This window comes from Pyrus communis, chromosome 12 (genome assembly GCF_041283825.1).
Source record: "Pyrus communis isolate YQ-2024b chromosome 12, ASM4128382v1, whole genome shotgun sequence".
In the NCBI taxonomy this organism is placed as follows: Eukaryota; Viridiplantae; Streptophyta; class Magnoliopsida; order Rosales; family Rosaceae; genus Pyrus; species Pyrus communis.
The window spans coordinates 22,641,265-22,654,122 of record NC_142576.1 but is presented as its reverse complement, the minus strand read 5'-3'; the positions used below and the strand labels follow the sequence as shown (position 1 = coordinate 22,654,122).

At 37.9% G+C, this 12,858-nt stretch overlaps 1 protein-coding gene across 2 annotated transcripts; it reads left to right on the top strand.

The window, feature by feature from the left end:
* Positions 1-6,094: 6,094 nt before the first annotated feature.
* LOC137745764 (digalactosyldiacylglycerol synthase 1, chloroplastic) lies at positions 6,095-11,885 on the top strand. 2 transcript variants are annotated; one of them, XM_068485772.2, is made up of 7 exons: positions 6,095-7,069; positions 8,079-8,111; positions 8,940-9,027; positions 9,559-10,040; positions 10,132-10,398; positions 10,552-10,901; positions 11,072-11,885. In XM_068485772.2, exons 1-7 carry the CDS (start codon positions 6,449-6,451, stop codon positions 11,604-11,606), a joined length of 2,376 nt encoding a protein of 791 aa, XP_068341873.2. In that variant the 5' UTR covers positions 6,095-6,448; the 3' UTR covers positions 11,607-11,885. The 2 variants fall into 2 exon arrangements, with proteins under 2 accessions (XP_068341873.2, XP_088537627.1); XM_088681501.1 differs by having other exon boundaries at positions 6,329-7,069; positions 8,082-8,111.
* Positions 11,886-12,858: the final 973 nt, after the last annotated feature.

Genomic DNA, 12,858 nt, shown 5'->3' with positions numbered 1-12,858 from the left:
GAATTTATGTTGATTGTTCTAATGTAGTGTATAGAAACCAACACATACCACACCATCAGGTTGGTTTTTCGTTTCTCTTGAATGTGTAGTCCCGATTGACAATCTAGCAGCATAAGAACATTGCTCGATTTATGAATTATGACCAGATTCCTCGTTTTAATTTGAAAAGAATGCAAGCATTCGCCCTAGAAGCTACTCCACAATTCAGAACGGTCTATATTGTAGGTCCTTCAAGGGACATCGTCACAAAAAATACACTAACTTAGAAATTATATACTTAATATTGTAGAAAACACTGTCTACCCCAAAACCCAGTAATCAAAACCCAAAATCCAACTCGTAGTGTGATCGTACACCGCTAAAGCATCAACTCTACTGGGAATAGGATCAAGATTCAAAACATTGATTAAACTGCTGCCGGTCGAAGCTAGCAATGACTAAGTGTAAGCCTGAAGTATAAAAGGCCAGTCGAGTGGCAACTGTATCTGCACATAATCATTGAACTATTCAAGCCGTATTTGCTGTACAAACAGAGTTCGAATGCAGTTTAATCAATTTTTTGGAGGCGAACAACATGTTTATATATTTCGTTTTAGCTCTTGTCCTAGGACTCTCATGTAATTTCTTTGATGGAAATTACGTTACGATCAGGTATTAGGCAATGAAAAGGCGCTGTTGCTGTTGTTATCTCAACTCTTTTATTGAAGAACCCTGTGACTGTTATCGGCATTGGCGGATACATGGTAGCTGTTATGGGGGTCGTTGCCTGTGGAGAAGCAAAACGGAGGTTCAGATAAGTGATGCTTGGCATTTACCAAATTCTTTGTTTTTGAAGGCTTAAGTATTTTGTTAGTGATTATGTGCAGGTAGATTCTTAGTGCATATTGTTTTGTCAGAGAGAGAGAGAGAGAGAGAGAGAGAGAGAGAGAGAGAGAGAGAGAGAGAGAGAGAGAATGCATTGTAGTGTTGTATTAGAGAAAGGAAGAGAATCCATTGGTGGTATCGTATTATTATGTATACAAGAAACTCCTGTGTACCAGATTCTATCCGAATTATTCATAGAGCCAATGCATTTCCGGTCTCTCCGGTTCGTCCCCAGTAAAACTCTTCGAACCGCGTTGGTTATTACCAGTTTAGTCCAAAAGTCGTCGCTTGAAAGTGAAGTTTATTTGAGGTTTGATGACATCAGGGTTAGGTTACTGTAGTATGGAAAGTGCTTTGCCAGATTTGCATTTTATACAACTTCTCAGTGACATAGCATGTGAAATTTGATAAACCAGAAATGCATACCTTAACCCCTTTACCTTTTATTTTTTATTTTTTATTTTTTTTATGTTATAATTAGATGATGACTAAACGACTTTTAGTTTCTCGTTTAATTTTTTGCATGAATGATCATGGAAGAGAGCTTTGAAAGGTTGATACAAATTATGAAATCGTGTTGCTAATCCACGTGTTTTTCACAATGTTACTAATTCACGTGTTATAATATGAGTATGCGAGTTTATGCTTTTAAATGTGATATTAATAAAAATACACGTGTTATAAGTATCCTTGACAAAAAGTAAAGGTTTAAGTCTCTATTTAAGATTATTAAGAGCATTTGGTTCTCATTAAGAGCATCTTCAATGCAAAATGCTTTGAAATGGACATTTTGCAGTTTTGTTTTTTACATTTCGAAGTTGTGTTTCTTATGCTACAAGATAGTGTCAGATATTTAGAGAGATGAGACATTGGCTCACTCCTAATCACACCAATAAAACTGCTAGTGCTGTTGGAGTAGTCAACTCCACGGACATTGAGACAACAGTTGCAAGAACATGATACAACTCATAGTGTAGAAGTCGTTACATCTTTTTACTTGAGTTCAAGATCATGAATTCCTTCCGCATTAGCCAAGTCATGACATATGGTTTTCCAACATGATACAGCCTTGGAATTCAGTATGTCCATATTCTACTTCTGTATTACAAGCTTGAATTCTGCTCATGACACCCAAAGAACGTTGAATCAAAGCTGTAAGTACTATCTCAATCGCTCCCATCTTTAAACGCAGATGATTGCAAGCCAACATTCTAGTAATCGCATAATATCTGATGCTGGTGGTTACTCCTCATGCATATCGTAATCAATAAGCCTGCTAGCTGCTTGGAGGTATACAGACTTAACCCTTTCTCATCACTTTTCTGAAAAATGGTGTTGGAAGTGGCTTAGCTAGACCTTGACCTTTTCGAATCTGTTCTTACAACATGAATTCACCCACCAAACATTATCATGCAGTAAAAGGTCAGAAACAATCAATTTGGGGGAGTATGTCATGTTCAGTGATTAACCCCCAAGAGAACGGTATAGTGCTTCATTCGTGAGGCTGTTCGAATTGGCAACGAGATGTTCATTCATGAAGAAAAGGTTCTTGTCATTGGAGTTGAGAGCTCAGTGCAATTCCCTGAGAACATTGAGATGACCCGTCGAAAAAGATTGTAAAGCCTGGAATGTTTGGCCCCCCGCCTTTGTCACGATGCTCCCATTGTTGTGAGTTCGAAGAGGATAGTTAATGAGGTCAATGATCTTAGGTCTCTTGGAAAATGCAAACATCCAAAATTCCAAGGTCACACTCTCATTGGATATCGCCAACTGAAAATTCAAAAGAGTAATGTTCGATTGAGAGTGCAAACGTCGTGGTTGCTGGGATGAAGACTGAACTCGTATAGGAGGAACAAGCTCATTCATATAACACGGTGTAATGTTGGGGATAATAGTTGAAATTGGAGGGAGTATATGTTGGATATCGCGCGGTTTATTGGAGTAGAAGGTGAGAGTGCAATAGCTGCAATAGAAATCGATTAAGTAGTGATGAGTCGATTTTATGATATATATTATTCCCTATTCTTGGTATATTTTGGTTATTATTTTGATGAGATTTTGATGCTTTGCTATGTGTTTTTAATGTAGAACATGCGAACTTGTTTGGAGCATAAAGTAATCAAACAGGGAATTTTTGAGTGATTCCAATTGGAGCGGGTTCCTGAATCTGTCAAAAAGGTTGTGTCAAAATTTCATAATTTTATTCCGAAACATCTGATCGTGACAGATTAATTTATGCCTAGCGCAGTGCTGGCAGATTGAGCTGCAGAGCTTATTTGTGATTTTTGTGCTGGAAGATGATGGATTTTGGATTTGTGCTCTTCTTGGAACTTGAAGAGTAGGTCCTAATCTTTTGTTTGAGTCATTTTGGGTCTGTTTTGGAGCCCTGAATGTCCAGAAACGTGGCTTTTTCTGTGTTGGGTAGATTTTCTAGTCAATTTCCTAGTTTTTAGAAAACATTTTTCTAGGAGGGTTTTAGTTTGGGGTAGTATAAATAAGGTTTTTAGCCATTAGGGTTCTGGACGAGACATTGAGAGAATTTAGCAATGCTTTGGAGAATTTTAGACTTTTTACCTACAAGGTGTTTTCATTCTTTTTCTAGTTAATGATATTTTCCTTGATTTTTATTATGAGTATGTGTAACTATTCCTTTTGCTAGACCAAAACTTTGAGTCTGAGCATGAATATATAATTTTTATTTAATTGCTTATGATTGATTGCATGCATACTTTGAATTATTATAACGCCCTAAAAATTCTAATTTGGAAGCTAATCACCAAGATAGGCCCAAAAATTTATAGCGGAAGATAACCATCAAATTCCTTTCCTTAGACAATTTCCAATAAAATTAATCTCAGTTATTTTATTATGGCTGCATCTAACATTCTTGTTAGACTGCTTACGTACCCTACGAAGAGATCAAGTCATTCGTAGTTCACAAATTCAATTTCTAACTCATTTTCGAAAATCATTCAAGTGACTAATAATCACTAGCTATGTTCAACAAGTGAAACACACTAATTGCATATCAAATATAGCTTCAGAGTATCAAAATTGGCTTAAAAAGACAGCTTTAGGTCATTGGCCAAGCATCGCCGCTTGTGGCGGTTTCCGACAAATGGAAACCCCAAATTCCGACAAACTCTAAAAATTACCAAATTTTACAGGGTTGTAGAGTTCAATGAGAGGAACAACTTTCATACTTGGGCTGAAGTCCAATTCGGTCGGGAAGTGGCCGAAAAATTCCTTGAACCGTCGGAAACCTCAATTTGGGTAGTTGTCGATTCACCACCAAAACGAACTTCGACGCCTCATCCAATACTTGGGCCTTGTCCCTGGGGCTGAGAGGATTCTTTTGATGGTGGCCATCGACGACAATCGTCGTCGGATTCACTGGAAAAAGGATAAAACCACTGGGACATCAGTGGGCTTTGTGGCAAAATTTGTGAATTTGGGTTAGAAATCCAGGAATCTAACACCACAGAGACGTTGAGCTCGACGAGAGCTTTCCATAGACACCGGAACCACCTCGAACGGAGGTCGGACGGAGAAGATAGGACCAGGTCAAGGAATGGGGTCGAGTGGAGAAACCGGGTTGGCAGGTTCTTCCCTCTCCCTTCCTTCCTTTCCCTTCCCTCTTCCGTTTTTGATTGGTTCCCCTTTTCCTTTCCTGATTGGGCTCAAATTCACTCACTCCTCATAGGCCGAATTCCCACATGGTGTGGGTTTAACTAATTTGAAAACTATCGTTTAGTACAACAACTTCAAATGTCCGTAACTATATCATTAGAATCCGGACTTGCAAACGGCTTTCGTCTATGCGCTCGTAGGATCGAACTCTATCCAAATATATCAAGAAACATGAAAAAAGAATATATGAGGATAAAATACGTCCTCAACAAAAATTACGTTTAGTCAATGAGGGACAATGTCGTCATTTCACTTCCCGAAAAAAAAATTCCACATAATCATATATTTTAAATTTTCTAGGGTATTACAATTATTAATCATCGTGATTAAAACTATCTAATTATCTTCATGTCTGATCACTATTAGGATCTTTAGAAAAGTAACTTGTGATTAATAATTGTAATTGCACTTAGGATGAACACCACGTCTTAAGAGTTGCATGATTTTTCAAAGCGTTTTTATAAAACTTAATGAGTCTTTCATGTTCATATTTGATCCAAACATCTGGACGGATTGCATGTTAGATATACATTCTATGTTAGAGGTTCTAAGTAGGATATATATTAGGAAAACCTAACATTCAAAGTGGCATGTGTAGATCATAAGTAATTGGTAAAAATGCATAGGATTGCTAGGTGATGGTGGAACCCGAGTGCTTTTATAAATTGGTATTTAAAAAACTGTTTCCTTTTCCTTCAGCTTTAATATTGCAAATTGTGTTTATTTTTATTAATTAAATTCGTTTTATTAAATTAGGTCATAAAAATCAATCATCTCAAATTTCTATTTTACAATAATTAATTGGAATTTGGTTTGTTTCAAATTAGTTAATAATCCCTGTGGAGAATGACCTTGCGAGATCCGTTTATACTACAATAACCTTGTCATTCTTGCCAAGTATTATAGGAGTTTTTAACCCTTTTGTGTGTGTGGTAAAATCCTTATCAGGTAGGTTCAGAAGGACAAGTGAGTGCCGCTAGTTGCACAAACATGCCAGCGTCACAAGATACGGTCCACAGGTGTTGTAGCATGTTACGTTTGCTTCTCAAAAAGCATATAGATGATGACATACACAATGAATAACAAGGTCAAGATTTACAAGGGAGGACTTGTATGTATAACATGAGTTTATCGTTACAGTAGCATTTTGTATTAATAATACAAAGATATGTAAAAAACTAACACATGCATGCTTCTATATTATTATTATAGGACTCCACGTGACGATGAATCCTTATCATGCAAATCCTTCTCGTTTCTGAGCAAGCCATGCAACACATTTGAAATCGTCAAGGCCACATGCAGTAAAAGGACGAAATATATCGTAGCTTTCAATTGAACAATCAACTTACATTTCATTTCCTATCTCACTTAAAGCCACACGCGTTTTCTTTTGACAAGCAACGATGCAGAACAGAGACGGAAACGGCGGGACAGGAAATTTGGCCACCGAGCCAATATTCCCCCCAATCACGTCCAGCCACGTTTACCTAATCACATTAAACGCGAATCACTGTGCGCGAAAATCTCAACCGTCAACCACCAGCGTCCAGCACATTCTTTCCCTCCAGAATATTCTCATCAGGAACCGAATCCACCATCACACGGTTCACAGATCGCCACCTCATCCTATCACGTGCCTTCTCTCCACGTCATCATCCCATAACAGTGTCAATCCGACTTGGAAAGTACACGTGTACCAGCAAGTTTCCGGAAAAAGAAAGCTCCGAAAATACCAACCGTTAAATTCTCAGCCCACCCACAGCTCGTCTCTGTTTGTTTCTTTATATCTGCAAGCTTCCCAAAATCCGATACGGAAGATTCCCGAAATCCGATTCCGAACCCTGGAAAATTCAATTCGTTTGCTCTCAGTCAAAACCCTAGCTCCTCCGCCATGGGAAGCGAAGGCCAAGCTTCGACCTCCTCCAACGCCTTCTCCTTCATATCGAAAGGGTGGAGGGAAGTGAAGGACTCGGCCGACGCGGATCTCCAATTGATGAAGCACCGGGCCAACGAGTTCAAGAACCTAGCGACGTCGTTCGACCGCGAGCTCGAGAACCTGTTCAAGTTTAACTCCGCGTCCTCGGCGGGGATTCGGTCGTCGGCGTCGCCGCCAGCAGAGATTGACTTCGTCAAGAAGCTGCAGCCGAAGCTGTCGGAATTTCGGAGGGTGTACTCGTCGCCGGACTTCAGCAAGAAGGTTCTGGAGAAGTGGAGCCCCAGGTCGAGGATCCGGATCAATTTGTCGGCGATAAAGAATGCGCTGGTGTCGGAGGTGGAGGACAGGGATGGGGTTATGGAATTTAATAGGGGTATTAGGGGAAGGCCATTGAAGTTCAGTGAGTTTTGGGGAGAGTGGAAGGGAGAGGGTGAGGGGGAGGATGAGGAGAGACAATCCATTAAGTACTGGGAGCCAATTCGGGCGTTGAAGACGAGATTGAAAGAGTTCGAAGAGCGGGAATTTCTCGGTGGATTTAAGAACAGTGAGTTTGTGGAGAAATTCAAGTCCAGCTTGGTATGTTCGCTCTACCTTCATTTCGTAATTTGTTGCTTTCGGCTTTGAGTTTTCATAGCAATTGAATTTGTTAACTTTGCATTTTGATTGGCTACATGTGCCAAAAACAAAAATTGAATCTTGCCTGTGGTTAAATTGGAATGACTTGTTAGAATTCATGTGGAAGTAGGTATTAGTGATACATATTGGTGGCTGTTGTGTTTTTGGCATGTGAAATGAAAACAGAAGTAAAAGAAACTATGAAGCTCTAAACTAGATAGTTGTGTTCTTATTTTCCTTGTCGATATCTTTGTGAGTTTATCGGGTAGCCTAATTTAAATCAGGGTAGAGGAGATTGAGACACTACGGTGTTACTAAGGTCTCCTGCACTAAATATGAATGAACAAGTTAGAGTTGAAAATACAAAAGGTTTCTTATTTTTTGTAATCCTTTGGTCATAAGAAGGTATAGAACAAAATCCTTCAGCTAAGGTTCTGAAATCATTGGAGAGAGTTTTGCAGTTAACAGTAAACGGGTTTTTGATCAACTACTTTGAGCTATGTGATGCTAATCGGTATTAGGCATATGGTAGTTCTGCGTTATGCATAGATGTTGGGAGCCCAATATCATTCGAAACCACAACCTGTGCACCAAATGGAATACTAGATTAGTTAAAGCTTGATATGTGCCTATGACTATATCGTTGGGTGTAAAAGCTTAAGTCTGAGCGTCTAGTGTGAGACAATCCTTCCTTTTAACAAGCAGATTGCTATTTTATTCAATGATGAGTTGCATAGTGATGCCAAACAAATTATATGATGTTTGTTTTCTGAAAGGAGCATTCTTTTTGGTGAATAAAACATTATATATTTACCCATATATATCATTATATCACAGTTGTTTTTACTGCAGTTTACATTTTAAATTTCCCAGTTTTTGCTATCTTTGATCAATGTTTGTTTCATGAAGAGTGGTAATAAACAAGTGCATGCATATTTTTACAACTAATTTTGTTTCCTGCTGTTTTCAGAAGTCAATTTACAGGGAGCCAGAGGAGTCAAAGGTTGGTATACATTCGGCATATTTTGCTTCTGTTGTCCTGTGTTTTCTTTTGGTTGGAAACCTGTGTATCATGTGTCTTTTTTTGTTGGAATCTTTTGTTGTAATGTGTTACCGTACAGAACTCATTTTTGGCATAATTAGGCACACTTTTTAATCCACCACTGTCATGAACCTCCAGAGGAATTTTTGTTCTATGATTTGTTCAAACGTGGTTGTATAAGTTGGGTAAATAAAAGAAACATTTGGCGACATCTGTAAATTTTGTGTATATTTGTTTGTTCAATACTTAGTTTTTGCATAAAATTCTTTACATGTATAAAAGAAATCATATATAGCCTTGATGCCCAAGCCTTCCTAGTCCTCTCCTTTCTCTTGGAGCTGTCCTTTTTCTTCCATTGAACTCATGAAAAAACTTGTTAATTTCTGTAACACGGTTCTAAGTGTAGCCAAATAAGAGAAATGATGGGTTAGTACAGTTCCAACAAAGAATGTTTAGTTTCCAAAACTTAACCAAGAAAGATGAGAAGCTAAGATTTGTTGTTCTTGCAAACTGTGGGGTCCGTATTCCAGAAACTCTACATAGTGGGCAAGGGTGTCTAGTCATGTTAGCAAGAGAATACTAGACTTAGATTGGGTGTCATTTATTATAAGACTCTTCGAGGAAAACCAGTGGCCTGGATTTTGATGATGCTCCTTGATAACTAGTTTTGCTGTGCCTGTTTCATTTCAGAATATATGAATTATTATATAGACATAACATAAAACCAATTTAATTGGAATTGACTAGGTAATGTGCTATTCTAAATTTCTCTCTGTATACATGATATAGGCAGTACCTCCATTGGATGTGACAGAACTTTTGGCATGTTTGGTTAGGCAATCTGAGCCTTTTCTCGATCAACTTGGCATTAGGAGAAGTAAGTGATTCTTTAATTTCTGTTTAAAGCTGTTACTGTATATGTTCTTAGGTGTATTTTGTGTCTTTTCTTCTGCTAGGGAAACTTTCATGCTTGTATGAAGTAATTAGATGAGTAGTGAGACTTCAAGGGTTCTTTTATATATATATTTTTTATAGTTTTATTTATTTAATTTTTATATTAAATTTGATATTTATTTTATTTTATTTTAAACTTTTTGGGAAGTTATGGAATTTACAGTTCGAAATTAGTTGGACTATTTCCAAGTGTAAAACATATGATATCAATCATGGTATAAACGATGTTCTAAACTCATAGCGTCGGCATCCCTATCATGAACATGAATTTATCTTGAAAAAGGGATTCAATTGGGTATGTTAACTTATTGAGTAACCTCAGGATCATCTCACTCTCTAACAACAGTATACACAAAAGGAAAATAAAAGTAAAGGAATATAATTTCACATATCCTTATCTTTGATTTCATCTTCCAAGACTGCTGAACTTGTACAGTATTGTAAATCACTGCAGATGTGTGTGAGAAACTAGTGGAAAGCTTGTGCAGCAAACACAAGAACCAAGTTCTGCACTCACATTCTTCTGGAGAGTCATCTCTTATAGACAGTGAAAACATGAATGATGAATTAGATTTAAGGATAGCCAGCGTCATCCAAAGCACAGGGCATTCTTATGATGGTGGGTTTTGGACAGACCATGCAAAGCATGACCAGTTAGATGAGAAAAGACATGTTGCTATTGTCACAACTGCTAGTCTTCCTTGGATGACAGGAACAGCAGTGAATCCACTGTTTCGTGCTGCATATCTTGCAGAGTCTGCAAAACAGAATGTTACATTATTAGTTCCATGGCTTTGTAAATCAGATCAAGAACTTGTATATCCTAGCAACATTACTTTTACTTCACCAGAAGAGCAGGAAATTTATATCCGTAACTGGCTTGAGGAAAGGATTGGCTTTAAAGCGGACTTTAAGATATCATTTTATCCAGGAAAGGTAATTATCTGGTGAATCTGACCATACAAATGACTTTTTATTTGTATCATGTTATGGTTGCTAATTGATATTTGGTCTTGCTATATATTAGTTTTCAAAAGCAAGGCGAAGCATTTTACCAGCTGGGGACACTACTCAGTTTATTCAGTCCAAGGATGCTGACATTGCTATCCTGGAAGAACCGGAACACTTGAATTGGTATCATCATGGTAAGCGTTGGACCGATAAATTTAACCATGTTGTTGGTGTTGTTCACACAAATTACTTGGAATATATCAAGAGGGAGAAGAATGGTGCTCTCCAAGCCTTCTTTGTGAAACACATAAACAATTGGGTCACAAGAGCATACTGTGACAAGGTAAGTTAATTCATTGAATATCTGATGATCGCGTGCAATTCTTTTTAGCATGGTTTCTGCTAATGTTATTAGGGACTAGTGGTTCAGATAGATATTTTAGACCCAGGTATGCTTTTCTTGATCTGACAACTAAATTGTTAATGATTTCTCCAGGTTCTTCGCCTTTCCTCTGCCACACAGGATTTACCTAAGTCTCTGATTTGCAATGTCCACGGTGTGAATCCCAAGTTCTTGAGAATTGGAGAAAAGGTCGCTGCAGAAAGGGAACTTGGACAGGAAGCATTCTCAAAAGGAGCATATTTCTTAGGGAAGATGGTCTGGGCAAAGGGATACCGTGAGCTTATAGATGTGTTGGCAAAGCACAAGTGTGACCTTGATGGCTTCAAGTTGGACGTGTATGGAAATGGAGAGGATGCCAATGAAGTTCAGAGTACGGCTAAAAGCTTGGATTTAAATCTCAACTTTCTGAAAGGAAGAGACCATGCAGATCATTCTCTTCACGGGTAAGGATCTTTTAGGAATTCACTGTACAAAAGCATTTTCGCTTCTGTGCCGACCGTCGATTAGAAATAACATGCCATGAGTGATTAAACTGTTCAATTCTACATTTTTTTTTGTTTCTTCCCCCTCTATTCATTTCTCCTGCTAATGATATTCTCTCCTTTGCTTGAAGGTACAAAGTCTTCATAAATCCCAGCGTTAGTGATGTGCTGTGCACGGCTACTGCTGAGGCTCTTGCTATGGGAAAATTTGTAATTTGTGCGGATCATCCATCAAATGAGTTTTTCAGATCATTTCCTAATTGCTTGACCTACAAAACATCCGAGGAATTTGTTGCCAAAGTGAAGGAAGCAATGGCATTTAATCCTCAGCCCCTTACTCCCGAGCAAAGATATCATCTTTCATGGGAAGCTGCTACCCAGAGGTTTATGGAGTATTCTGAGCTTGACAGAGTCTTGAACAAAGACAACGATGGTGCAAAATCAAGCATGAGAAATCGAAAGCAGATCCCAAAATCCGCATCAATGCCTAGCTTGACAGGTATGGTTGACGGAGGATTGGCATTTGCCCACCACTGTCTCACCGGCAATGAATTCCTTAGACTATGCACCGGAGCAATTCCCGGAAGCCGAGACTATGACAAGCAACACTGCAAAGACCTTCATCTCTTGCCTCCCCAGGTAGAGAATCCAATATATGGGTGGTAAGTAGATTACCAGTCCAACTGTGTATAATACTAACACGCGGTATTTTAGGATCCTGCAAGCAATGATTTAGGTAGAAAAAGTTTGTTGCTGCAAATGTATGCATTAATGGAGCATATATTTTGGTAGATATCCAGATCCAAGTTTTGCTTTGTTTTCTCGTATTTATTTGTAGAAAATAATTGCCAGTATATAGTTAAGCCATGAAATTGTACTACGTTTTGCTGAACTGATGAGACAAGTGAGCATATATTATAAAATAAGATGATTTGTTTCTTCAAATATTTCTTTCATAAATGTAAATTTACCTACTTTTTCTGTTCAACAATTGCGGCATGTCGGATTCAAACTTAGAACCTTCTCTAATACAGTGGAGCCTGAGTGTTACTAAACCAAATTACGGTGCTTTAAATTTATTTTGATAGATGTTATTAACATCCCATCGTACTCTTCCACATTCATTTGTATTTGGATTATCGAATTTTGATCATATTTGAATTATCAGACTGCCCTTCTAAATTCATATCGTGTTAATTATATCAAATCTAATAGGATCCAGATTAAAATTCGATCCCCTTTGGAGATGCAGATTGAGTTTGCCTTCCCATTTTCTGTGGTGGCTAGACAAATTGGAATTGCCTCTTGTTTGCCGTTAGCATCTGGAAGGAGTGATATATTGTTTATCCACTTATTTTATCAAATTTTAGCCTACTCCAAAGGATGAGGTCGGATACTTTACAGACCATTATCATAAAAGTGGTGTGATCCTAATTTATACAAATGATGAGGAAAGTACACCAATACTTCTGAGATTTTTCATGTTTTCACAAAGCTGCGTACGATTTTGAATTGTTTTTACTAAACTCTTTCGGTTAGAAGAAATGTTGATGTCATTAAAAAGTTTCCCCAATAAAAAATTTACTCTCAAAGATTGAAATACAAATACACTGCTCGAGCTTTATTCGTATTTTTGCTTTGTGGATTACTGTTAAACAATGTCACTGTTGGAGAATTTAGAGAATGAAGGTAGGAGAGGGACGACAAAAGAAGAGAGAAGAGATCTCATAGGTTGTAATTTCACTTATGCTCTTTGGTGGTATTATGCCTTTATTTATACTAGTGAGGTGGTCTTTTCTTGCCTCACAACTAATACAAGCATAATGAGATTAGATAACACCAAATTCTATTGGACTCTACTTCTGGATTTAGGCAATCATATCTAAACAATATTGACTCCAACATCCCCCTTGAATGT

Bases quoted from the DNA above. Each gene is read 5' to 3' on its own strand.
- LOC137745764 (XM_068485772.2), top strand. From the start codon at position 6,449: ATGGGAAGCGAAGGCCAAGCTTCGACCTCCTCCAACGCCTTCTCCTTC. The intron at 10,399-10,551 runs GTAAGTTAATTC...TGATTTCTCCAG, and splicing joins CAAGAGCATACTGTGACAAG to GTTCTTCGCCTTTCCTCTGC. The intron at 10,902-11,071 runs GTAAGGATCTTT...CTTTGCTTGAAG, and splicing joins GCAGATCATTCTCTTCACGG to GTACAAAGTCTTCATAAATC.